Source organism: Empidonax traillii, unplaced genomic scaffold (genome assembly GCF_003031625.1).
Source record: "Empidonax traillii isolate 1590-97213 ecotype Southwest subspecies unplaced genomic scaffold, ASM303162v1 scaffold166:size2381449, whole genome shotgun sequence".
NCBI lineage: Eukaryota > Metazoa > Chordata > Aves > Passeriformes > Tyrannidae > Empidonax > Empidonax traillii.
This window is the reverse complement of record NW_020955359.1, coordinates 1,257,623-1,285,028: the sequence shown is the minus strand read 5'-3', so window position 1 is coordinate 1,285,028 and position 27,406 is coordinate 1,257,623. Positions and strand designations below refer to the sequence as shown.

Here is a 27,406-nt window from a genome sequence, read left to right as displayed (position 1 = left end):
CACATTCTTGTTAGTTCAGTCTCTTCTATGCTAATCATGTTTATAGTTGTGTCCTGCCAGCAAGGGGTGGCTGTCAAAAAGGTCTGGTAGGAGTTTCTCCCTTTAAACCGCATCAGTGATTTAGAGTTGTGATTCTTACCGTCTTTCCAAAGGTCTGCTACAAATTTGTCTGATGACTGGTTCAGCAGAGCGGTCACATTGTCATTTAGTGGATCCATGTTCTTTGTTAGCCAGGCAGTTGCATTGTAGGTAACCTGCAAGGAACAGTGCTATGTCAAAAATCAGCTCTTGATAAAGAAATCTGGAGTGCCCAAGAACACAGGGCACCATATTAACACAATATCATACAAATAACAACAATGTGAAAAGCTTTCTAGGGTTGAGAGTGAGTTTTTATTCTCACATATACTAGGGTTTTAAAAATGTCTGCTTGCTAGAAAAGAATCCAGATTTTCAATAGCTTGGATTTTCAATAACCTCAGTGCCCATTATTTTTTTTTTCCTTGTGAGCTTAGCACAACCATGACTGTTTTGCAAATCTTATTTCATATGTTTTGTAATCAAAGCACTTAATATACATATTTCATAATTAAAGCCACCCCTTATCCATGCTGCATTTCTCTTTTACCATTCGGGTATCAAAGAATCCAAATTCCCCAAGTCAGAATAGCTCAATCTGCCAGTACCTTTCCTGCATAGTGCATGATACAGAACTCAGTTTTATCCTTGAGTTGCTTGGGCTTCTGGAATTTGGGATGGTTGCCCTGTTCTGCCATTAGTTTCTCCACAAAGGACGTGTCAGTAGCTTTGGGGAACCAACACTCTTCATCCAGCAGAGCCAGGACACCTGGAGGGTTGGTCTGCAAGGGGAGTGATATCAGATCAGTGTCTTTGCAGGCAGAAACAAAGCCCCACCTTCTTCCCCCCATAGGTTACAAATCATCCCAGGCAATAAAGGATCTGAAACGCCTTAAAGAACTCTCTTAGTTAACAGATACATAGCTGGGCCCTGATGCAACTTATGCACTATCCCACCTATAGAGAGATTGTCTTACAGGTCTTTCAATCAGCTCAATGCAAGGTTGCAGGTCAAGGCCAAAGTCAATGAAATTCCATTCAATGCCTTCTCGCTGGTATTCCTCTTGCTCCAGGATAAACATGGTGTGGTTGAAAAGCTGCTGAAGTTTCTCATTAGTGTAGTTGATGCACAGCTGCTCAAAGGAATTGATCTGTGAAGAGGAAAAAAAGTGAATTCCTAATGTTAGGAAGAGATCTTCAAGAGCGAACTTAAACGGCAAGATGATACTTGCTACTTTCTATTTATTTGTTGTGTATTGGAGTAATTCAAATATAAAGACCTGTAGGAGCATTCTGCCAGATTCTTGTCACCTTATATCCATGACAATACAGAGTTCAGTCAGCTTGTGCCCCACAGCACGTACCTCAAAAATCTCAAATCCAGCAATGTCAAGGATCCCCAAGAAGGAAGCGCCTTGTCTTTTTGTTTTATCCAGGGCTTTGTTCACACGAGCGAGGATCCAGCGGAAAAGACGCTCAAATTTCGCCTTGGCCAAAGCCTCTATGGCAAAGTCCGCCTGGAAGAAGTAAGTGGAAGTTTTCAAAGGAGAAACTCACTTAACTGCCAGTTTTTGTAGAGATAATGAGACAGAAAACCAACATTTCCCTTTTGATAAGATGTAAGAAAAAGGGAGAAGAGCTTCAGGAGAGCTGAGCAGACTGCACAGATACCTGCTCTTTGGTCTGAGCTTTCTGGACAACATCTCGTCCCACTTTGATCCTTGGGGTTAGAATAGATCTTGTGAAATCTGTCACATTAATCCCCATCAGGTGACACACTTTCTGTGCAGCTAGAATAAAAGAGTGAGATTTTATTTCAGATGGGATTTTCTCTTAGCAGGTCAGTAAGTGTGAATACGAGTAGCTCAGCGAGTATGTGAAGTTATTTATCTTAAAAGCTCCTCTATTGTACATACAAGAGATGACACTTGCCATAAAAGTATCATTTGTGATCCAAGTACTGTTCATCAATTTATAGATTCAAGATTACTAGAAATGGTAATGATAATTGAGCTATTTTTAAGTCTAGTACATGTTTAAAAGTCTACATAGCTACATAGGTAATAGCAATTAAATAAAAAATACCGATAAAGGGTGCTTATCCAGTTGCTATTTTAATGATTTCTTAATAGTAACTAAATTTTAAAGTGGTAAATCATACCAGTATTGTCTGGCATAGAAGCTTGATCAGTGTTTCTCTCCTTCTTGAAGACAATGTTACCCAGTTGTAGGACAGATGAAACCACCCTCAGTATGGCTGTAAGAGAACAGATTGTGTAAGGGAAGAACAGAATGGCCACACTTGGAAAGCTCAGTTCTCTGCAATAACAGACATTAATTTACTGCCTGTGGTAATCTGGACCTCTCTGGAAGGAGTTAGGCTTGCTTTAAAGGGCTGTGCAATAAACTGCAGGAGTCTGAGAGCTGGTTCAGCACCAATTTCAGCAAATTGTGTAGTGGAGTAAAAAGTAGCCAGTCTGGGAACACCAGCACCTCCAAGCTAAGTTATGCTGGCTCCCCTGACAGACCCACATCTCAGGAATTCATCTCCCACTCACAGTGCCTTGTGAGTCACTTGTGAGCACTCCCTGCTCAGTCACTCAAGAATACCTCTGTCTTTAAAATAAAAAAAATATCTAAATCACTGGCAGCTTCTGAAATGTGTGGCCCTTCTGAAGGTGCAGGAGCATGAGGATATTTAGTTATGCAGCTGAAATCAAATGCATACATATCTTCGAAGGGTTAGTGTCAAAGTACAGAAAAGTAATTGATTAATGTTTGATTACTAAAATATACACAAATTTGATGTCACCTAACTTCAGGGAGTAAAATCTACTGGCCTGTTACAGAGGAGACTGCGTAAATCTAGGGGGTTGTATTTGCTTATTTGGTAAATTAACACCGTTTTTGCTCAGCATCTCCAGGGAGCTCTGCCAGGGCCGCAGCTGCTCCAAAGCTGCAGTGATGGGATGATGCTGGTTTTGCCACCAGGTGTCACCTGGGGCATGGCAATTTGGACCCAAGGGCAGTGCACACACCAACTGAAGCCCCACGCTCGGAGCAACAGTGTGAGGTAAAAGTTACGCGAGTGGATGTCTCTGAAAAAATGTTTCCGAGATAGTTTACTTGTTGTTTCATTCCTCTTTGTTTTTCTTTCTCTTTTCTCTGGATCAGTGAACTCCTGTGAGTTTTTGAGCCAGTTCCATTTCTTTCAAAAATAAATCAGATTATTTTGCAACTTTTTCGTGCTAGTTGTTGGAAAGTTCTGAAAAAATTGCTTTAAATGGTCATTACTGTTGGTAGAGCTGGCTTGAATTCAGTGATCTTTTTTGGGTATGTAGGGAGTTCTGGTGAGAAATCTTCCCTTTCATAAACACAAATTACCTTTCAAAACACCATGTGTTACAGTACTTTGCTATGCTGACCCTGCCTCAGTGATGTGGAATTCAGATGGGTCAGGAGTACGTTGTTCCTCCCACAAGCAGGTGTTTTGGAATTTAAGAGACTCATAAGAAAAAGCCTTGCAGTTTTTCATTCAGACAGACAGAAACATGGACATAAAATCTAAATAATCTTAATTTTTTTTATGTGAATGTAGCATCTTCATATGTATATTTTGCAAAGTGATTATTCTGAACAGAATTAACCTCTGCATTTGAATCTCTGTATTTTGTGATGTGTACCTTGAATACAGTGTTGCTAATAATTCTCACCTGTCTGCTCCTCATCAGTAAAGCCCATGATTTTCATGGCTTCCAAGGTCTCCTGGAACATTTCATCATCTTGTTGAGAAGGAATAGGTACGTAGCCACCAGATAGAAAGGTATAATTGTTGAAGCCTTCCAGCAACAGATCATCTAAAAAGAAAAAGAAAACCTTTATTTAAGTGCTTCTACTTAATGCTCTTAGTTCACGAATTCTCCTTAAGAACAACAGAAAATCCCCCAACATTTTCACCAAAGGAAGACTCTGCTTGTATGAGGAGTTTGAGGTTTTGTAGTGCACAGATATTTTCAAAGTAACTCTTTATTTAGCAGGCTTAATGGTATAAAGTTTCCAGTTTTCATTAGACTGAGGAATGTCTCTGCATCTTGGTGTAATTTTGTACCCTAAGGACTCAAGTCTGAGCCATTCTTCCCAAAGTTCTTTGATTTAGAGCCATATGTAACTATTCAGAATTATGCCTCTCTCTCTTGGGATTCGTAGCAGATAATAATTAGAATGGAAGCAGGTAACAACCAAAGTGGCCAAACTGAAAGGCTCTTCAGCCTTCTGTGGGTTTCATAGCAATGCTGTGCTGTGGGAAAGACATTCTCTTAATTTATCTTAAAACCACAAGCTGATGTTCTTATTGGAACCCCCAATTTCTTTTGTGTAAAACAATGAATAACTCTTCCCAGTTTGTCTTTTTGATGTTATTCAGGATGGGATCTGAATGAGTCTACATTTCCTGTAAATTGAAATTTCCTGTAAACTGCAAACAACCTGCCTCAAACAGGGGGACATCAATTGGTGCTTTCTTATAATTCACTTGAGACAATTCTTTTCTATAGCTAGAGGGCTGTTTATTCATAGAAAGGACTGAGTGACATACAATTAAAGAAATGAAGATGAATACTTAGGTGAGCCATTGCTCAGACTGTTCAATGAGATGAGAGAATCATTAGTAGGTAACTCACTTCTCATTTGTTCAGAAGCTCCAGCAATCAAATAGTAGAAGATGTGAAATGTCCGCTCGTCTTTAGCCTGACGAATAGCACGGGATTTTTCAAGCAAATCTGTTTGTCAAGTATGTTAAAAAAAAGTCAGTGATGTGTTTCAGTCCTTCCTTGACTGTGCCATCAACCTCAGAACCATCAACAGCACTGCAGAAATATTTGTCACGAGCTTGTCTAACGTGAACGTGTCCAATTCTGTGGCAGGAGCTCCGGTGTTGGTATCATTCTTACCACAATAAGCAGCTCAATTTCCTACCTCTTATTGCATGGTAAATGCTGGTAATCATGGTAATAAGCACAACAGACATAAATGCCTCTAAAATCAAAGATATAAAAATAATAGCCACAATATAATTCCATACCTTAGGTATGGTGCCTCCATTTTCTGAAGCTGTTTATGGCTAATAACCCACTTTCCTATAGCTGGGAAAACAGACCTGAAAATGTAGATGCGAGAGCAGGGCAAACTGAGCAGCTGATACCAGCACAAAGGGAGTCACTTCCCTCCATCTTTGTTTATACCAGGCTCTGCAATATTTGCCTTTCTTAGACATGCAGTAGAGCTTGTTTATCTTGCTTCCCTCTGCTCACCCTAGTTAAGCCTCCAGGGCAGCTCACTGAAAAGGATACAAGTCTCTATGTTTGCCCCGACGATGTAGCCCGTCACATCGAAGTTGATGCGGATGAATTTGCCCTGTGAATGAAACAAAGATCTAGATTCTTCCAGGTTATGCCAGGTTTTCCAATATCAGTATTAAGTCTGCTTCATAAGATATGTACATCTTCCTCCTAAGAATAACGCGCTCGATTCCCTCCTGCTGGGACGACCCCTGGAAAAGCCTTCCTTTCAAGGAAGGGAACTTCTCTGATAACCCCCCTGCACAAATTCCCCCCACATTGCATTCAGACACTTAGAGGGAAAGGAGTTCTCCCTACTGGCTTTGGAAGCTGGGATAGGACAGCATCTGTTTTCTACTTTGATTTCCACAGGGCAAATGAGGGAATAGCACTGGAATTGTGCAACTCCCTCTGCTCTAAGGTTGATCTGCGTGGATCCCTGAACCTTGCAGGGAGAGAGCAGAGGCAGGACATGAGGGTCTGCAGGGAAAACGGGTATCTGCCAGCACTCCCAGAAAGAATTGTTGTCAGAGGGTGACAACCATCAGCTCACAACATTCTAACTCAAATGTGTGTAGTCATTTTTATTTTTTCTCAGGTTGTTTTTCCTTTAATATATTAACCATTGGAGTCACACCTTATGAGATACACGCTCAACAGTGGTGCAAAGACGAAGTACAGATTTTGTTGGCAAATATTCTGAAGGTGGATAAATCCTGGAGCAGGAATTGACTCTGGAAGGTCACACGTAGAAAGTGGGAGGACAATGGTATTGTCAAATTTGAGCTTGTTCTTTAATCTTCTATTACACCAAACTCTTGTTTCAGAGAGGAATTCTACAGTGTTTTTAAGGGATTAGTTTTCAAACCTTCTTTAATGAGAAGCACTGATGGGGGCCACTGTCTATACACTAGGTTTCAAAATGTGTTTTACCTCCCCCCCTAACCCAACTGGATTTCTCCTACTTACGAATCTGGAGGAGTTGTCATTCTTCACAGTTTTGGCATTTCCAAAAGCTTCAAGAATAGGATTTGCCTGTAGAAGCTGTTTTTCCAGCTCACCCTAAAATTCATTCAGAAGCAGTTAACACTAAAATTAATAATTTCTTAGTTTAAACTAACACATGTACACTGGAGTAAAAGGTGAAATGTAAATCTCTAAATTTTTTTGCTGAATACTGCATTTCGTATGGATTTGTTTTCATTCTCTGTTAATCTTTGTGTTTATATATTTGTGTAATTGACTGCTGCCCTGTAAACATGACCCTTTTCCAGCCCTGTTGCCTGTGACAGATCAAACTCTATTAATCTGTTTAGCATCATGACTGGCCTTTGTTAAAAAAAGGGTCATTCGGTGTCAATTATTTTTTCCGGTTTAATATCGGTTTTAAAGGGATATTCTTAAAGGAACCTCTAGCATGTCTTTTCCAAGTTAGTTTATTGAGATCCTTTGCTAGCAAATGACAATGTAATTAGAATAACTTGCTGAGAATCATTTTAATGTAATGCAGCACAAAGCTACAAAGCAGATTTCATCAAGTCTATTAATAATGATCCATGCAAGGCTACTTAGGTTAAATATGGAATTGCATTGATATTTCAAACTAGGGTAATGAATTCTCATGCAAACACACAAACCTAATATTATATTGTTAATTGTGATTGGTAATTTTTAAGGAAACGAATCATGCAATGAAACAAGCATGCATTTAATTCCATTTATTTGCCTAATTCTATTTCTAAGCAAATTAATGCAGTTTAAAAAATCCTTTGTATATATATCCATCTTTTCTGAATTTTTCATTTAGCTCTGTCCTATGAAACCATTTACTTTCACATTTGCTTCTTGTCATCCTATTCTTTGAGTACTACTCTGTAGTAACATGCGTTATTTCAAACAACTCACCCTGAAAAGGAAAAAGTCCTTCACAGATAATATGATATATTTTAAATAATTTTAATTAGAAAATCAGGTAATATTTCAATTGAATCTAGGAAATAGTTTGGAAAATTCAAGTGCTTCCCAATTAGTGTGCAAAACTTGTAACTTTTTTCTAAATGTCGCTCCTGAATGTCTCTTGAATTCTGTGGCAATATACCTCAAAATACCTCAAAAATATAATTAAAAACCTTACTACCCAAGAGTTGGACAAAAAGGGAGGGAAGATTTCCAAACAAGCTAACACAGAAAATCCTAGAATAAGCCGTGAATTCCTAGAAGTCCCTGAGGATTCTCTGCACTGATCAACTCTGTCCAGTTACACTCTGTGGGTTTGAAAACTCCAGTGTAAGAGGAGGGTGTTGCTGAAATCTGATGGTCACAGCTAAAACAGAGCCTTGTCTGCCAAATATACCTGAGCCAGAGACCGCCTGCTTCTCGTGAGACCTGAACTATGCCATAAACTTGGGGGATAAAACCATGACTCCAAGTGACCAGCATTGTGTACAGCTCTGAGTCCACCCAACTCATCAACCATTAATGATTTTTTTGCAGAGAGATTGTCAAGGAAAGGACTAAATTAACTTCAGGGCACACAGCACACTGCCCTTTGTCATAGCTGGAGTCTGAGAGGCAGCAGTCAGTATGGGGGGGAAAAAAGACCCCATTAAAAAAAAAAAAAAATCCCACTTGTCTGGCACAGGAACACAAAGAATATGCCAGCAAACCTGCCTGTATTCCCAAAACATTGGAATGCTGGGAGGGCACAACACAAGAGAGGAGCTTCCCTGTCAGAAGTTGCTGAAACACACCTGCAGACACGCTGCAGTGGGAATCACTGTTATAGCAGCAGGCTGAGAACATGCTGACTCTTGTGCACGTGAACAAACCTCAGCAGTTCCATGGAACTGAAAGCAATGACCAATGGAAAGCATGCAGCCAAACGAATCAAACACTGTGAGGTTTAGGGATTATTTCACAACCGTCCTAAAAAGTTCAACCTGAAGCAAAGAAAGCTTTTGGGTATTTCATTCAGAAATCACGTTACTTAATTTCAGGCTGAAAGGCTCTTCCAGGATTGTGGGAAATTGAATTCAAACTATGGCAATTGGAACACAGAGAGATAAAGAAGAGAGTGATATTTGAAAGATGACCCTGCCTGTGTCAGACCTCATTCTTTGCCATGGAGCCTGACACAGTTAGGGTTGATTTGTGAGAGCATTTGGTGCTATTGTTGCTTTTTGTCATATCATACAACGTATTTCAATCAAATCTCTTAAATTTTTGGGGTGCAACAATAGCATGCAGATCTACACTCCGTGCCTCAAACACACACCAAACAGTCTAAGTTACTCACGTAAGCAAAAGATGGACCTTGCTGTATTGAATAACATGGTATAAAACAAGTGTCAGTATAATTTCCGTTAGACAGACATTTTTATTGTTTTTTTTCCTGTATTAAAATAACCAATACACAGTTTCCATGCAAATAAACCAGGAATACAGATACAAACAATCTATTGCAGACATAACAAGAGTACAAATACCATTAACATATAGAGAGCATTTTAGGTGAAGGAAAAAAAAAACTACAACCTGAAGCAAAGGGATGGGATTTGGACCCAGCTCCAGATTAGTCTCTCCGGACCAGGCAAGGACAAACATTTTTGTGATAAATCCCTAGCTCTTCCATGGTGCAACTGAAGCATTTTGCCATTCATTATATTTTAAGGGCTGAAACTGCAGTGCCAGTAGTCCCAATCACTGAATTGCTCTTTTTCAGCATGTTATTGGACAAATTAGACTTTGTCTCAGCTCCTATCTGATGGATGTTTGCTTTAAGGTCTGTCTCAGCACAGCCTGTGCTCTGGAGTGCTCCGAGGACCTGGGCTCATACTGGGAACAGCAAAGACAGTTGAGAGACACAGCCATGCTAATGATCTCCAGGAAATGGAGGGGTATCAGCTTGTATTATGGTTCAAAGTAAGAAAATGAACTTCAGTCTCTAAGCCAAGTCTATGACGAATTTTGAAGGAACAAAGTACTTAGAAAAAATTCCGCCTTTCAAAATTGTTACCTCTGACAGAGGAGTAAAAAGAAAAGCCAAGTTTTGGGACTCTTTGATGGTTAGTAAGAGAACTCACTAACAAATCCAATCAAAACTTTGGAAGTTTAAATGCTGGTATAAATTTTTGTGACGCAGTTGGACCATGTGTTATTTACAGGCTTTCCCAAACTTCTTAGTTGCCAGAGGTCAGGGGTAAAATAAGGACTTGAGCCCTTGCAGACTTCCAGGCTTTCGTACTGGGATATAAATAGGTGCTATGCATATGGAAAGCCATGAATATTTCTGTTCTCTCGAGGTACATTCTGATTTGATGCCTAAGATGGTGTCAAACAAATTTTTTTCCCCATAAACATAGAGCTGTGATGTAACTGTGTACTCTTAATATGTCAGCTGTTTGACAAGCCACAGCCAATGACTTGCTGTTAACAATGTCACCTCAGCACAGCCCTAAAAGGCCTGAGGAAGAGTTGGATATGAAGAGCTCACTTACAGTGACAGTGGTGTCCTTTTTGCCCTTATGTGATGAAGCAACAACAGCCAGGTACTGAATGACCTTTTTGGTATTTTCTGTCTTGCCAGCACCAGATTCACCTCTGAGGGGAAAGAAAATAACACAAAAGAAGATAGGTAACTAGTGGACTCCTTCTGCCATGTTGATGTTATTACTGTATAAAAACAGGACTGGAAAACACCTGGCTCAGTTATTATTTACCCCAGAACACCATCTCCCAAATCCACCTGACTGCAGCACGCAAAGACTGCATTATCAGAGCTATATCTCTGTCCCAGCAGTATTAGGAGTGGACATTGGGCCATTTTAAGGGAATTCTAAAACATGATGCATTTTTGAACAGCAGTTCATCTTCCTTTGGCAGCATCTGAACATTTATGAGAAGTGGAACTGGCAGGGAGTCTGCTTATATTATAAGATCAAAAAAGACAACACTAGCTGTGATGTGGTACAGCAGCAAGAAAAAATATCATCAGTAATAAATGGTTTTCTCTTCTGAAACTCTGGCATTAAAGTAGACTAACATCTTGTATCAGTGGGGAGAAGACAATGATTCTGCCTCATCCTAACTCTGTGTCCAGATGCTCCTTGAATTCAGAGGGAGCAGGGCTGGAGCTGCCTGCAGTGTCCCTTACTGGGTAGGAAGGGACATCTGATGTGGGGAGATGTCTGACCACCTGAACTGGCATCCCTGCTCTGCTCTGGGCAGTGTCCCTTGGGGAGCAGGAAGGCAGCAGTAACTTCTTATCTCCTGGAAGACTTCCAGGGGGAAGTTTATTTTCAACTCTTAAGCCCTCTCTTAAAGCACAAGAGTGGTTTTCAAACTACAGATTTACACGGTCTTTTCTCAATAGAACATTCCCAGGCTACTTGTCCTCTCTAAGTGTTACATCATCTTATGTCTTCCAGATACCTCTGGCTCTGATGATTATATGGACAAAACCGTTTTTATACTGTCCTGTCTCAGCTGTCAAAGAGGGCATTAAACTGGGTGTGGATGTAGCAGACTAGTTCTTTCAACTATGTCAAGCTGGTACTGTGAGCAGAGCAACAAATCTAAATGTAAGCTGGACCCCTTTTTCTTTGGATCTAAACTAAAATGGATTAAAAAAAACCCACAAAGGAACAATACATTAAAAAAACCCCATGGTTATTTGTCAGCTCTTTTGAATCTGAAACTGTTTAGCTGGATCCATTGCAGTTCTGCTTCTTTTCCTAATTAGGAAATCAGGAGTTAATTTTCCCTACCAGGGAAAGGGACCAGTGATAAATGGACATAAAAATATGGGTAAGAACTGGGCAGAACTTTCAAGACAGAATGACAGTGATATAAACCTTAGGAAACCAGAAACAATTCCTGCCTGAGGTACAACACGATTAGAAGTGTTTCTTCTGGCTTTTGGAGTTTTAATCAGAAATAATTGAGATTAATAGATTCCTTTTCACAAGACCTGAGTTAATTTGCACAGTTTAGAGGTTGGATTCATTTCTGCCTGGGCTTCAGTGCTAAAACATTTCTATGTTTTATTGATAAAAATTAAGTGTCCTGGGAAAAATTCCAAACCAAGCACACCAGTTTGAAGACATATGCATACAAAGTTTTCAAATAAATCTACCTTACAACTTTGTTTCTTTGGAAAAAAAACAACCAAAACAACTTTCTTCAAACAAACTTTGAACTATTCCATTTTATTAAAGGTTATTTGTAGTTCATCACTCCACGAATTGCATTTCCTTTCTCCCAGGGCAGCAGTGCCCATCATTTGGCTTTCCCCTGAATCTCTGTGAGTATTACCATATATGGCATCATTTTACTTGTAATTATCCCATCATACTGTAATGCTTAAGTTACTTAACATTTTGTTCTGTTCTTTCATCCTTAACTCTTTGCTTCTGCACAGGCTAAGGGCTCTCCTGTTTTCTGCAGATAGACTTTGGGGCTTTAACTTCCTTTTGAAGTAGACAATAAAAAGTTCCTCAACATGAAATGGAAATGCTTCAACATGAAATGGAAAACAGACAGAATCTCAACAGCTACAATAAGAAAAAAATCTCTAGGGTCAATAAGTAATGAAGAATAATATCTAGAGCTGATGAATAAATCTAATTTTAACATATCAGATCATTTTTAAACATCCATGCCAATAGACAGGTCTGATAAACAAGTGTCCATTTAACAACATCAGTAGCTCATACTGTGAAGGATGCATCACAGCTGTGTGACAGCACCTAGATTTCATCTCAGTGGCACAATACCATGTGTTTGAAAACCAGCTAATGAGGAGGAGTGGCTGGATCAGATCCAAGTAAATATCAAGAAGCTTACCAGGGGAGACCCAGGGGGAGGAGAGCATGTGAATCTCTTAGTTCACTTCACAGGATGGAATTCTTCCTAGAACTATTGAGCTGCAGTAGAATTGGTTGTGCTGGGTATTTTCTCTGCATCTGCCTTAAAGCACCAACATTTTGGGGGTGGCAGAAACAACTTGCCTTGTGAGGTGGTTTGAGAAATCCTACCTGCTTTAAAATCTACACGCTCTGTCAAGCTCAGTGACTGAATTTTTCAAGATGGGTCTTTTCCCTGCAAACATTGTTTTGACATGGACCATATACAATGGGGTTCCTCCCAGGAGGCTCCTGCTCCTCTCTTCTGACTGCCTCTTTTCCTCAGACTAAATTATGTTCCAAAGTGGATGCTCTCACATCGTGTGGTATAATTTAAATTTATTCTTCCCTTGTTTCTTGCCAGACATTGTTTTAGGAACTTGGTACAGGATTTAAAGCACATAAGTTCACATATATGGTGTTCAGCTATAATGGAGTTTTTGTACCACATGAGCTCCTGAATCCTCCATGACTCCATTACCTTCACCTTAAATGAAAATCATCCCAGCTAGAATAGGTTTCCAAATTTGGACAAGGTGAGACTAACAGGTTGGCCCCACTGTTGAGGGTTGTGCCTGTGCTGTAACTGGCACTCTTGTACATTTGAGAATAACTGGGGAAAATTGGTTTAAAAAGTGGAGTTTTTGTTGCTGTTGAAAATTTGAAAGCTTTCTACGTTAATATTATGATATGAGACCTAGCTTAATTCCACTTTTGGAAACATCTAAAAAGCAGCAGCAGAATTTATTTTCCAGCATTTGTTTCAGTAAGCAATGAACCACAAAAATTGCCCGTTCACACATCCCTTAATCCGGCTGTGCTGGCACTGTGGGAAGCCTCAGAGCACAGAGCAGCCAGCGAGGGGCTCTAAATCCCATTAGGGCTTGGCAGGCTCGGTCCTGCCGTATGAGATGTGCAGAGAGAACCAAAATCTCTGTCCTAGAGCAGCTGTGCCCCGCTAGAGACCCGTTTCAGAAGCCAGCGCACCGATGCTGCAAGTTTGCTTGCAACCCAACTCCCCGGAGGACCGGGGGGGTTCAGCAAAGAGCTCTGCCCCGGGGGTGAAGCTACGGGAGCGATGTGTGGGAGAGCAGCCAGGGGAATTCACGGAACTGGGAAAGGAGCTGGGAAAGGAGAGGGTTTTCAAAATGGAAAAGGCATTTCGTTCTCTCTATTTTATGTATTACTGGTGTGAAGCACCTTGTGTTTCCAGCAAGCTGGCCAAGTGAAAAAAAAAAGTATTTTCAATATACTTTAGCTGCCAGAAGTGGATCCTGAAATGGATTTTCATGAACAAAAAGGCATAGATTTGCAAAAGAAGTCCCTTTCTTGAAAGTACTAATATTCCATAGTTAAAAGAAGATTTACTAGTGGAAAAATAAACTAAAGTACAGAAATAGAAAGAGGAAATGCATATTGTAAATTAGTCTTCCTAAGCATGACATGTTTCATCCTGGGAAGAACGTGATGGTCAATTTTTACTTCATCATTGCAGAGATTTTAAATTTCTTTTTGGTATTAATGCATTTTGGGGCAGATTTTTATTGATATACTTACATATCTTGTTATAACAGAGGTTAGAGCCATGCTACTCTTATGGTACCAGACACAGTATATAAGTTTTACTTTTTCTTAGGTGATAATTCTTTTCCAGTCAGCAGTGGCGCTCACAAATAATGGTATGGCTGGTGATCAATAGCAGTGCTTTTTAAAAACTGTAGTGTAAATATGTATTCAGTCATTCAGTAACCATATTTTCTCAGATAACCTAAAACCAGTTTAGTTTGTCTTTACAATACTTGACGGATTACAGCATCACTGCATAAACCTGCTATAAAGAATACACATGCCATCTTCTGCAAACAAAAATTAGCATTTACATAGAATCAAATCCTACCTTTGATCAGGAAGACTGGAAAATGCCTAACTTAACAAACACAAAATCATGTCAAAACCATCCTTGATAGCATTTAAGCAAATAAAACCAACTAACTAGCAACAGAGGAATGGAGAAATGGTCAAAACTGAAGGTCGAATAGGAGATCCCTGTCCAATTTAACAGTTTGAGTGATTTTCCCAAATAGGCAGGAATGACAAAAGGGTGAGATTTCGTGGAGTAATAAGTTGTGCACAGCAAAGCTCATTGCAACAAAATCCCTGCCTGACCCACGGTACAGCAGCTGAACTCCCCATGCTGGTGCTGCCTGAGGACTGCCAGGTCAAAACTCAAGGAGCCAGGGCACAGAAAATCAGTGAGTTTGAAACAGGCTGAGTTGGTATTTCCCTGCTGCCCAAAGTGATCCTGCAGAGCCTTTGGAGAGGCCCAGCCCACCAAACCTGCTGAGCCCTCTCAGAACACACCCTGGAGACAGCCCTGCAGGAGGCACCCACCGGCCCTGGGGGAGCACAGAGCAGGCAAACATCACAGACCAGCACAGTATGAAAGATCCCACTGTCCTGCAACGACAGCTGAATTAGGAAGTTGTGGTGAGTCACCAAGAGCTGAAAATGAAAGGCAGTTCAAAATATCCAGGATGCTCCATGTTCCTCAGCTTCCTCTAGGAATCTTTTAAAATCCCTTATGCCCTCTACTCACACAGTTTTACAGCCACACTCCCCAACTGTTCAATATAAACTCCTAAATCTCTACGTTTAGAAAGTCAGTTTAAAGAAATATTGATGTGCATTAAAGACTTCCTATGACACTGATACCTGTGTTTCTATTTTATGAGCAGGTCTATCTACTGAAGCAGATTTGGGACTGGAGTTCAAGCTTCCTGAAGGTGAGGAGAACATTCCATCAGAATCCAAATCGTTTGAATAAAGACAGACATTGTGACACTGGGATATACTAAAATAGATGGGGTTACTTACGTGCACAGGATAGATTGGTCTTCTCGATCTGTGAATAGAGAGAAATAACCCATTAATTAGGGAAAATGGCTTTTCTGACAGGAGCACTTATATTTATAAGGATGTAGGTAGAACAACCTAGACCTAAAATCTTGCTGACCATGATTAGTCAAAAGTACTGGGTTCACATCTTATTTAATTTGCCCTTGCATTTAAATAACCATCTCTAATGGAAATATTTTGCACAAAAAATGAACAAAAGGTTAAGAGGTCACAAATAATTTTCGTAAATTCCATTAGAGATGAACTGTAATGAGGACAGCAAAACATCAGGCTCTCTATAAGAAGATTATAACAAAATTTCAAACCTGAAACTCAAGTTTTTACTATGCTTATTATGGCTAGCAGCTGACTTGAAACAAAGTCTGGACAGATAAGGCATCAACAACTAAAATGTCTTAAGCTGATCATGCAAAGCTTTGAATTTTGAAAGCAGAGAAGTTCAAATACTGAATAATATACTCTCCATTTCAGACTGAGAGACAACTTTCATCAGGAGGACAAGTAATTTCCTTGAGATATTCTCCAAAGAATAAGATAAAACAAGGTACTTCATAGATTTTAGAAGGTCATTTCAATAAGCACAGAAGTATTCTTCATGCTTTTTACTATGAACAGGATCATCAAACACATTTTGGATCAAGATTTATAAAAAGGAGGACCAAAGTCTCCACTCCCACTGTGTGAGGCACGTCGAAGGTTTCTGCACAGGGGCTGTAATGCTGCAGGAAGGTTTAGGATCACATTCTACCTCCACAAACTGTTTTTGGAGCAATCCTCTCTGCTTATCCTACTGGAGTTGGAGTTTCTGTCTACCATCAGAACGTTTACACTGAATTCTCCACCAAAAGGCAGGACTAACATGTTTGCTGTGATCTATTCTGAAGCAGGACATTTTTTTTTCACTTGTCAAGCATCAGGACAAGTTTCCCAGAGAGGTGTGGTATCTCCACCCTTGGGGCTACTTGGAAGTAGACTTGAACAAGGCTCTGAGCAACCAGCCCCAGTGCTGAAGTTGGCCCTTCTTTGACTGAGACTGTCACAGTCTGCCTTTACAGACTGTAGAAAAATCTTCTGGCTTAGGAAAATGAACTCCCAGGCGGGTCAAATACGTTTTTGAAAAGTGTGTGTAGTTACAAAATCTGAGACTTGAGACAGATAATTAAGGCCAGAAGCCAGTTGCTTCTGTATGGTTTGGCATTTTCTATCAAATGCAGAGCCAGCACTAGCCCAGTGGAGCCTCTGGTCAGAGGTTGTAGACATGAACTCCTTCCTCCTTTTGTTCAGTGTGTGGGGTGACTTGCAGGACTACCTGTCTGGTTGCTTCCCCTGTGGCTGACCCTGTGTGCCATAAATACCAGGAGATAAACCTATTAAGCTTGCAAGCTGCAAGTGCTGCCTGGCCCACAGCCAGCCTTGGAAAAGCTGCAGAGGATTCTGCTGTGGCTTGGATTGATATGAAACAACTGTTTTACTGCCAGTGCCTCAACAGCTATAACATTACCTGCTTTATTGATCATGCACACAACAAATGGTGCCACTTTACTGCTTTTTTTTCGGTAAATTGGTACAAAATTACTCATTACACTTGTGTTGGAGATACTTGTCAGCAATCAGCACAGCTGGACTCTTCCACATAAATATTTGGGATGAGAAGAGCTGTGAGCTATGTTTGGTTTTTGCTGTAGGATAGGAGCTAGGCTTTCTTTAAGTTAAAAAAAAGTGAGAACACGGTAGAATTTTTGCTACAAATACACTGTTGTGTAAATAGAAACCATGGCATATACTGATATTGCATCACAAACCCAGAAATACCATAAAGAAAATAAAAGTGATTCCGTGATACAAAGTTGCCAGGAATTTCTGAGCTCAGGGGACATTAGAAAAAGTTGCTCTCCTCCAAGCCAAGTATTTTCTCACTACTCTTTGCTGCCCATTGCTGCCCTTCTTTTGGTTCCCAGTAAGTGCAGCCCCCACTGGAGGTGTCTCCTAAACTGGCCCCCCACAGGGGGCTGCATGAGCGTGGGTGAGGGGGCAGCTTTGGGACATGGAGGAGCAGGTTTGGGAAGGTCAGAAGTTAATCATGGCAGAAACCTCATGCTGACAAACTGTTCTGTACACACTCATGGAGGGAGAATTCCAGATGCTACTGTATCTCCTTCAGCAGTTCTAACTAACTGCAATGCTAAGGATGAAATGTGTCAGGAAATCTATTTTTTAATGACTTGAGCTGCAGACACTGGTCTCTTTTACTTTCAAAGGCTCTCTCATTTTATTAGTCCTATTCCTGCTCTGGAATATTTTATTCTATAAAGAAAGGACTGTGCCCTATTTTGGGAGTCTGCAGCTTTATGTGGTTGGATCTATCAGAAGAGAATGACTTGCATAAATAAAACTCCTTAAACATCATTCCTGGGGCTTAAAAAGGAACAAAACACTTTCTAGATTCTGATATCTTTTTGGTTAATGCCTTTTAAGAAAATTTGACACCACCTGGAAGAGTATCATATCCACCTTCTTTATGTCTATATTAGATGTTTCAGACATTTTTCTATTTTTTTTCCTCAATTATTAATAGCATAGAGACCTACATTTACATTATAAACCTCAGCAGCTTTCCTAAACATGCAGCAGACTTTTTTTTTTCCTTTCTGGAATCTGCTTAGCTTTTTCACCAAACACTTCCAGACAGAATCCTTGTAAGAATCCTTGCCCTTCTGTTCTTGATAGACCAGTTAGCTCTGCTTAATCACCAGCAAAATCAGATGGTTTATCACAATGAAGCAGCAAGTTGGCAGCTTTACCATAAAAGGAAAAAACCCAGACTGAACCCATGTTCCACCACTCACTTACTGCTCCTTTACATTTGTTAATAACTCCACTGCCTAAAGGGGACATTTCTGTACAGTCCTGCTGAGGACACAGTAAACAGATGGCTTTTCACAGCAGCCTCCTTTTCTAAGATCTTGGGAACTATGTTTCCCTCCCATACCTCCAAGTAACTACCAGGTTGTTTGTTTTTCCATCTTTAACTCAGGCTTGCATAAAAATGGCTCTGCAGAAAATAATCTTCTTGGATCTACAGAAAGCTGCAATATATCTTCTCCATGATGATTTATTGCCAGAGAACTTAATAAAAGACTAATTAACTACATGAAAACTTTATATCTGTTACTACTGCTGCATAACCTGACTTTTCCCATTAATATTGTCTATCATTTTTTGTTTGATGCACTCAGGGCAGGTGACAGAAGGCAGCAGAGTTACTCCTCCTTGCTGGACCAGTGTCTCATCTCCACTATCACTGGAAGCTGGCAGTGCTGGAGGAAGGATGGTATGGTAATCAGTAGATTCAATAAGACATCCAGTACCCCCAGCTGAGCATGAGACAGCATGACTGTGATTTGTAAAAGGGTTTTAGGTGCTCAGAACTACTCGAAACGAGTGGAAATTTTATCTTTGCCCAGCAACATCTTTGATAATTCCTGTGTCCTGTGAGATGTCAGCTTTTCTGCATATTTGGAAGAAAGTCAGATTATCTGATTGCTGGTAACCGTGGCTGTGCTCTTATCAGAACAACTTTGATGGGACTTTAGCATCATCCCTAATGAATACATTAACCAAGTAAGTCTCTAAAGCACAAGAGGAATGCAGTGTGCACAGCTCATGTTTTTTGCTGGATGTTTGTGCCAAAAGAGGAGAGGGTGGGAATGTGAAGGGCTGTGATTCTCAGATGATGAGCCTGCAGTAGGACCAGCCATCTGCAGACATGGAGGCTTGATTCACCAAAAGATAAAGGTTCCCCAAGACAACTGAACAAGCTGATTGCTCTGGGCCAAGTGGCCTTGGTCATGAAGTACCAGAATATAATTCTTCAGTCTCATGAATCTAAGACATATTTTATTTTGGCAAGCAGAAACTATGCAAGTTTCCAGATAAGGAGCAGTACTGAATTCTCACAAGGAAAACATTTAGTGCCCTGATCCATGTTTATGAGTAAGGACTTTTGTTTATATTCCATTTGCAAAATGTGCTTGCAAACCCCCATGCAGCTCTGTGTGCCTGTACGTGTTGTGTGCACACACAAAATCACGTCGACGCCCCCTTTCACCACTCCAGTGTGAACACAATTTGGCTGAATAACTGGAGTTATTTTGAGGTTTGAGTTTAGTTTTATGCACAAAGCATGAGTGGGTTTTTTACAAACAAAAGCACGGCTTTAAAACCAGCTGGGGCCCTCTTCAGAGATGGAAAGGTTCCAAAATGGCATGTGCAAGTAAAGTGTGGGTGTCCTCTGCCTGTGATGGGAGCTCTTGTGGGACTGCTCTGGCTGCAGTGCCAGCTGTGCGTGGTCAGGATGGGAGGTGGTGACAGAGCATTCTATTCAAGGTTAACTGATCATTTATTCCCTCCTCCTTTCTTTCTGCTTGCTCTCCCCCTCTTCTCTGCTCTCAGGAAGAATTCCTTGCAAAGAGAGCACAAGAATAACGGGGAGTAAAGCTTCCCCAAGAGCCGCTAGTGCCAGGAAATTATTCTAAGCATCAAAAAAGTGAACAGACAGAAATATGCACTCTTCCTGTCTCCTCTCTCCTGCACCCAGCCTAGGAGGCACAGCTGAACCCAGGCTGTTCTAGGGGCAGTTAATGGCCACACCACAGGGCAAGGCAGCTGCTCGGGAGAGCATGTTAGAGGGACAGGAGACAGGGAGAGCAAGAGTAAATGAGGTCCTTGTGCTGCAGGGTTGATCTGTGCTGACATTAGTTTCATGTTAGGCAGAAAACTCATGTACTGGCAGGCCAAAACAACTCTGTTTAGCATAGGCTGTATCAGTAATTTTTTTCATTTCCTACAGAAATTCTGTATCCTTTTCCCAGCTGTTTTGCCCCCTCCCATTTCTAGGGACCAGTAGCAGTACCCTGCACAGCTGAATGAGAACACTGCTGATGGTCTGCAAGAGCCAGAAGCTGCTTGAAGGTCTCCGCTCGAGGCTTGCTGCTTAAATAAAGGGTCTGAGGAAAGACTGCCCTGGCTTTAGGACCAGCTCAGAGCCCTGGCAGTGCTGGATGCAGAGCACAGAGTTTCAGAGGTGAGCACAGATCAGTGTGGTTTTAGTGGCATGAGCTTATGCCAAGGAAGTTTTTTGTAACTGTGATTATATCACAGACTATGTAGGAAGGTCTGTTTTCAGGATATTTTTTTTGTTGCTTTATTGATCCTCCTCTGCTGCACTGTAGCTCTGCCTTCTGGGATGCACTTAAATAAAGGAATTGAAATAGCTCCAGAAAAGAAATGCCATATAAACCATAGGAAGGAAAAAAGGTTGATATTGTAAAGCAGATACCTGGTTCTCAGGGTTTGGACTTGAATTAGCTATATTTTAAGGACTCTAATATCTGAAAATGTGAGATTCTGAAGTCAGGAACCTAAGTTATAATTAAGTAATCAACTTAACTAAGTAAATAATCTTCAGGAGTTAAATCTTCAGAAGTTCTAAGGATTTTGTTACCTGCATCATTTTGTTAGCATTACAGTTAGTACACATGAGAGGAACTCTGTAGAGGAAAAGACTTGTTTTGATGCCTCTGAAATCAGTTACCACTGGTGTGTGTATTTATATGTGTGTGAATAAATAAATAAATAAATATATGTATGTATATATACACATGTTGGACTAAATGGCAAGGCTTTGATGGGTATTTTCAGGCAGTAGAGGTCTGCACAGGGTCAGGCAATTGTGTTTCTGGGGATCTGATGGCCTGGCACACACATATAGGATGATCTTTCCTCATTGTGGGGAAAGGCTTGGTGTAGTCTAAGTCTTAGTTTAGAAAATGGCAGTTAAGTGTGACATGCCAAACTGACTACTTGCAACTTTTAGTAAGTTCATCAGGTACATATTTCATGTGAGATAACTACAGGAGTACTGCAGTCCTTGTGGTTACAAGGTGCTGCGTGCCCGGAGAACTCCTGTGTAATTCCATTTTCATAGTCAGATAAAAGTGCACAGGGGATTTGAACGGATCAGTGTCTCTGAAACAATCGCTGTTCTGTGTATGTGGGTAAATATTACAGAGAAATCAATACTGGCCACTAATCCAGCTGCTAAACTGAAATGTTGAGGTGCTGTTTATTGTTTTCACCAGTCAGATTTAAAACCTTTAAGCTTTAAACCCTTAAATCCTTAAGCTCCAAACCGGGAAGCCCTGAAATTTAGGGCCAAGCCTGTGAATCTTGCTGAGCCACAGTTGCCAGCCGGAATTTCTGCAGGGTCAGGGGCCTTATGAGGACATCTAAATTTCAAAGCATTCTGTGGAGGTCCTGTTCTCCTGTGGCACCCAAAGTCGCTGTGAGATGGCAACAGGGCATGTCCCTGTAGCTGTAAGTGCTGCATACATTCATTACTCTGACTTTTTCATCCCTAAATTATGATTTTTTTCCTTAGTACAAAATCCCCTCATTCTGTCAGTAGAGACTGCAGGAGGAGGAGAGCACTGTGAATTTTGAACTTGCTTGCACCTCTTGGGGCCTGCCTGCTTTCCCACTGCTCATTGCCATCATCTCTAGAAAGCAGAGCACATCTCAGCTCAGGGCTCCAGACATCAGGCTGTGAGGAAAGTATCCCCAAAACATTATTTGAATTTGCTTTGCTAGAGGGGAGAGAGAGAGAGGATCCAGCAGGGCTAGCAGCTAACTTTGGAATAGTCTCCACTGGTGGAGGGGGAGCATTTTCCATGCCCGTATTTGCCAAAACTATTTGCTTGACTTTGAAACCTTCCCACATGCCTCGACACAGATGGGTAAAAGGATTGTTTTTCCTTTTTGAGTCACAGTGTTTGTGGACTGCCGCTGCTGCCAAAGAATTCCTCGGAAACTTCTAGAAAGCCCGTGTGGCCCTCTGCCCCAGAGCCCTCCGGGCTGTGCTGCCTGCAGAGCACACGTGGAGTGCTGAGGTGTTTCCCCCACGGGCAGGGGTTTCCAGGCAGCGTTTCCCAGCAGTGCCCTACCTTGCAGCATGCTCCTGTAGGCCGTGTCCGCGATGGCGTAGATGTGAGGGGGCATCTCGTGCCTCTTCTTGCCCTTGTACATTTCGATGATCTTCTCTGAGTAGATGGGCAGCTGTTTGTAGGGGTTGACCACAACGCAGAAGAGACCCGAATAAGTCTGCAAGGAGATTCAGATAAAAACCAGGCTTAACATCAGGTGCTGCGTCTGGTCTGGGGAACAGAGGCATCAGCTGCATTCCATTAACAGGATCTTAGCAAGTGGCACTATTTTGTGCTCTGCCCAGCGTAACAAAGGAAGCGGAGATTCGGGTGAATGTGTGTATGGGTGGTTTCCAAGTGCAGAAATAATTATTTCTAGTAAGCAAGCTGCTAGAAAGTATGTGAATTGAAGCAATCTTTAGGAATACTGGGATCTGACATTACAGCTTCTGAACTTCAGTCATTTTCAAGACATAATCCATACCCTTATCTGTGGTGAGGTAACAACCGTAATAATTCATATTTCTTTATGTGTGTATTTTCATATCACAGTATGCCCTCTTTAAACTGAAATCCTAGATAAGAAGCTTGGATTGATGTTACAAGAAGGTGGTTGGTTTTTTTTTTTTTTTAAAAAAAAAAAGCTTCTCTGAGCACCACATAACAATGATGGTTGATGAGAGTCCTTGAAAAAAATTACTCAAGTTCCAAATAGATATCTTCACAGAACAGTCATGCTTTGAATACATAACTATTTCTGCAAAAAATTTAAGGAAAAATGTGGTTTGTTTACAGTTCAGTGAAGGGGTTAATATAAAAATACCTATATAAACAAACAAGAATATTGGCTACCAGCTGATAGGTGTTCATCTAGGTTTTGCTAGTTGGGCTTTTTTATTTTCAATTCTCCATTATTTCTATATGCTCCAGCTATTGAACTGTAGCAGAAAAAAAACCTCCCCCCCAAAAAAACCTACCAAATTAAGAGTTCATAATTGCAGGAGTATTGTGGTATTGAAACTGGCCTATGAGTGTTAGTTTAAAAAAAAAAAGAAATACCGAAACTGTGCTCTCTCTGACATAAGCAGAAGTGGGTCTTAAATTATTTTTTATATTATTTATTTTATTTTATTGCCATCTGGTGTTAATGAGAGCTTTGTGGTGTGCAGCTGCTGCAGTGCCTCAGTCAGGGCTGTGTGCAAGGGTGGCTCAGGCTGCCTCAGTTCCCCCCCAGGACCCACTGCAGGGCAGGGCTGTGCAGTGGCAGCCTTGGCTCTGGGCACAGGGATTTCCCTTTCCTGACCATAATAGGAAATGGCACCAAACAGCCTCGGCACGGCCCGAGCACTTTATATGGTATTGAGCAAACTGGGCGAGAGCCTCCAGCACCAGGAGCAGGCTGGGGGCTCCTCCCTGGGCAGCACAACTTCTGGGGTGCTCTGGGTGGGGCTGGGACCTCCACCAGCAGTTCAGGTGGTCACTGGATCACCACAGTCTCAAGTCAGACAACACAAAACTCAAGCTCAGGGATCCTCACCAATCCTCAGTCCCCCTGCTAAAGTCCTTGATGTGGAAGGTAGATAATGACTGTGCTGGATTTTCATTGATGTGGGATGAAACAGTTTCATTTCAGAATGAAACTGGGCTGCTCATGTCAAAATGAACTGTAGAGTTGCCAGCATAATACATTTGAAAAGTTTTACCCTAGAACGACCACCAAGGGCCTTACGGGAAGGATAGTAAGATTTTTTTTTTTTTTTCAGTAGAAATAGGTTAACTGAATGCACTCAACTGATCATTCCCAACCAAGTAAAATAATGCAGTAAATTTCTAATCCAGGAAATTATTTAGGCCTCCCTTCCCTGAGATTTTCAGGGATTTCCTGACTTGCCACATGCAGGGCTGTTTGCACACCCAGGCATACAGTAACATACCCTTGAAGAGCTCATTTTGAGGCACAAGGAGCAGGCTGTGAAGGCAGAGCAAAAGCTGGAGCTGATGAAGTTCAGGAATCCTTGTTTCTACCTACACTGTGACTGATACCATCTCTCACCCTCAGAAAGTTCACCAATACCTCACCCTATCCAGAGAGGAGGAACCCAGCTGTATCTCTCCCTAGAGGGTTTGGAGGCAGAACAGGATTTGAAGTATCTTAGGGATACTTCCATAGGAGTGCTGAGCTTGTGTATCCCTCGGGCAGCTACTGCTGATGGGCTTTTACAAGAGACTGGCACAAACACACATATCTGCAAATATCTAGGTTTGGGCAGAAGAATCCAATCCCAGTTCCAACATGCATGGATAGTTTCATGTATTTAAGACAGCATTTTTCAGTGTTTAGTGATGACTGAACAAGTAGTGCCTATGAATACAGCCACAAGGAACTTGATTCTACTCTCAAATCCACTGAAGTTGCATTGCTGTTTTATTCCTGTTCATATAATAATTTGTGGTCTAATTTGAGTGTGGATCAGGCAGATTCCTTTTGTTCTGAGCAGTGTGAAACATGAGGTAATGACAAAATACTTCTTGCCCTTCTATCTTAATTATTTCTGATGAAGAAAAAGGCTGGGGTGTTTTTCTAGTGTACAGTCACTCTGTGAATTTCTGCACTGAATAGTTTTGTTTGATAATATTTAATGTAAATGCAAGGGGAAGATTTTTATTTTTTATCCCCTCCCCCCCCCAGCTAGCAGAATTAGGAATTCCCATTTAGCAGAATTGGGAATCCCCATTTACGTCAGTGATGCTCTAAAGAGAAAAATGTTGAGGTCACGTTTTCTTTGTATATGTGGGACTCCAAGGGGACACAAATCAGGCAACACATGGCAAAGCCAGGAGATGATTGTTTACAGTTAGTTTGGCAAGTGGATGAGATTCAAATTGTCTTTAGATGGCCCCTCTTTTTTTAAAAAGTACAGCAGTATCTAGTAGGGCAGCACTGTGTAAAGCTGGACAGTTTCTAGCAGGTTTTGGATACTGAAAGTACCAATAATGTGTTGCAATGCAAGTTAAAATAATTTCTTTGAAACTGTTGATTTACCATAATTTAAAAATCTTGTCGCTTGAGAAACAAAACTTAATTTCAGATACACTTCCATTTTTGTCTCCATGAAAAACCCTTTGATTTCTAATTGCATTATCCACTTTCAGAAATAAATTTCCTCTTTCTGTAGAAGGTGAAAATTTCACAAAGTAAACAAAATGGAAATCCTGAAACATCTATGCAGACTGTTGCTGAGAACAACAAAGAAATAACCCTCTCTCCCCCCCAGTTTTATCCAAATTCTTTTAATGCTATGTTCACCTGCAAACTTAAAATCCAATAAACTCAAATAATGAGAAGATGGAAAGACTAGCTTCTTTCAGTAAGTTGATGTGTATTTTAGTACATTCCTGAAGGAAAGATCTTGAGCTTAGCTCTTTGAAGTTATGCATAACAATTAGATAGTTCCTTTGTTGTACTCTATATGACTATCTTATTTTCTGCTTCATTTCCTACTTTCCAATTTAGCATTCCTCATATTAATAATGAGACCTCTACTCCTGTTTCTAAAACCTTGTTACTTAAGCTCTGTACTTTCACTCATCAGTGGTCTGTCATGCAAGTAAAATTTTCATAGATTGGAACTGTAGATAACTTTTCTGCAGCACAGCATAGGGATCCTCCATCTAAAATCAAAGATAGCAGCTAAATTCCTTGGAAAAGTTTTGGGCTATCTTACTGTGCAGTTTGCTAACTGTTGATGTAGATAGATTACAGTGTTATTAATGTCAAAATATGTTTGTGTTCATGTATTTGTGTGGACTAAAAGACAGAATAATCTTGGCCATAACTCACATGAACATAAAGAAGATGGTAATTTGTCCAGGCTTGTCTAATCTGTAACTTGTCCAATATGACAGGGGAAAAAAGTTGAGTGGATGTGTGACTTTGCTTGAGGATCACACTGGTACAAACACTCTTGCTTGAATTCCAGTGGGTTTGTTCCTTTATCCACACATGAGGTTTAACTAAAGCACCCACCAAACCAGAACTTGTCAGGTGCCTTTCAGTGGGAGTTTTGCCTGAGAGAAGACTACCTGATTTGGCTTTTCTGTATATTCCTTTTTCAAGGTCCTGGAAACTTGTTCAGGTTTATGTTGAAGCCAAAGCTCCCCAGTGACCTATTTTTTCATCCAAACAGCAGAACTGACATTTTGTTCACCAGAAAGTACTTTCCAAGCCAACAATATCCTTTCAGAATTAGTAAATTTTGCAGAAGAAACCATCATCTATTTTAATTTAGTTAAGTAAAGAAGCAGTTAGTAAAGAAGCAGGAGAATCGTGGGGAATAAAGTGAACTCAACCCATTTTTGGTCTGAGATGCCATTCCTGAGGGGTTAGTACTTGCATGGCAGTGTCACACACGGGGCTGTGTCCCTGACAGTGGGTGGAATCCCCTCACTGTTGATGGGACATGCATGCAATAGGAACTGCTCTGTGTGTGTTTGATCTACTCACATAAATTAAACCTGAGAAGTATCTCTCCCTTAGGTTGTGCAGCACTGAAGCTTCATTGAGGCAAGTCAGCTCTGCCATGTCCTCCACTTTGGAGAACTTGGGAGGGTTCATCTTCTGGATGTCATCCTTGCTCAGTGTCACTTTCTTTCCATTTTCTGCCAGTTCAACCACCACCTCATCCCCTTTCTCTTCCTTGATACTTGCTGCTTCAAATCCATGTTTCTCTGATGGAATCCAAACCAGCCTCTTCGCTGACCAGTCAGCCTGGGTGAGTGGGTTGTTGGTGAAGTTTTTGTCCACAAAGAGGAATTTCTCATCATCGCTGAGAGGTTTTTGAGCCATTTTGACTCAGCAGACACCTGTAGAGGAAGCAAAATATTCTGCTTTAAAGGGATAAAGGGAGGCAAATGTGGAGACGTTCCAGGCAAAACACATTTGTCAAATCTGTTATGTGGCAGGTCCAAAGCATCTCTGTCATATCTCACATTTCCATGTGGATACTTCTGGCTGCCAGCTTAGATATCTTAGAGTATCTGTGTTCAGATTCCCATGCTTTTGTTATTGTGTCTGAAATCACCAAAATCAAAAGCTTCATGGTCCTAACTCAAGTGAGGACATCTGGGCCTATTACTTGATTCTGTTTATGTTGTGCTGAAGATCAGAGAGAAAAGTAAGGCATAAGGAATGCCT

At 40.9% G+C, this 27,406-nt stretch overlaps 1 protein-coding gene and 1 long non-coding RNA gene across 5 annotated transcripts in view; one reads left to right on the top strand and one right to left on the bottom strand.

Annotated features, from left to right (window-relative positions):
- Nucleotides 1-27,406, bottom strand: part of MYH11 (myosin heavy chain 11) — a 51,994-nt gene that overhangs the window by 18,895 nt on the left and 5,693 nt on the right. For 3 of the 4 annotated variants that reach the window (XM_027885419.1, XM_027885416.1, XM_027885417.1), the window contains exons 2-16: nt 26,717-27,075; nt 22,234-22,390; nt 15,191-15,218; nt 9,911-10,013; nt 8,710-8,730; nt 6,384-6,476; nt 5,427-5,490; nt 4,758-4,856; nt 3,792-3,935; nt 2,240-2,335; nt 1,750-1,868; nt 1,443-1,595; nt 1,056-1,229; nt 687-860; nt 140-254 (exon numbers count right to left, since the gene is read on the bottom strand). In XM_027885419.1, the coding sequence (XP_027741220.1) occupies nt 140-254; nt 687-860; nt 1,056-1,229; nt 1,443-1,595; nt 1,750-1,868; nt 2,240-2,335; nt 3,792-3,935; nt 4,758-4,856; nt 5,427-5,490; nt 6,384-6,476; nt 8,710-8,730; nt 9,911-10,013; nt 15,191-15,218; nt 22,234-22,390; nt 26,717-27,058 (1,882 nt within the window). In that variant the 5' untranslated portion in view covers nt 27,059-27,075. The remainder of the gene's footprint in view (nt 1-139; nt 255-686; nt 861-1,055; nt 1,230-1,442; nt 1,596-1,749; nt 1,869-2,239; nt 2,336-3,791; nt 3,936-4,757; nt 4,857-5,426; nt 5,491-6,383; nt 6,477-8,709; nt 8,731-9,910; nt 10,014-15,190; nt 15,219-22,233; nt 22,391-26,716; nt 27,076-27,406) is intronic. The other variant, XM_027885418.1, reaches the window with a different exon arrangement.
- On the top strand, nt 9,286-11,222 carry LOC114058252. The gene is made up of 3 exons (XR_003571396.1): nt 9,286-9,335; nt 10,841-10,993; nt 11,155-11,222. It is a non-coding gene; the product is annotated as an uncharacterized LOC114058252 (long non-coding RNA).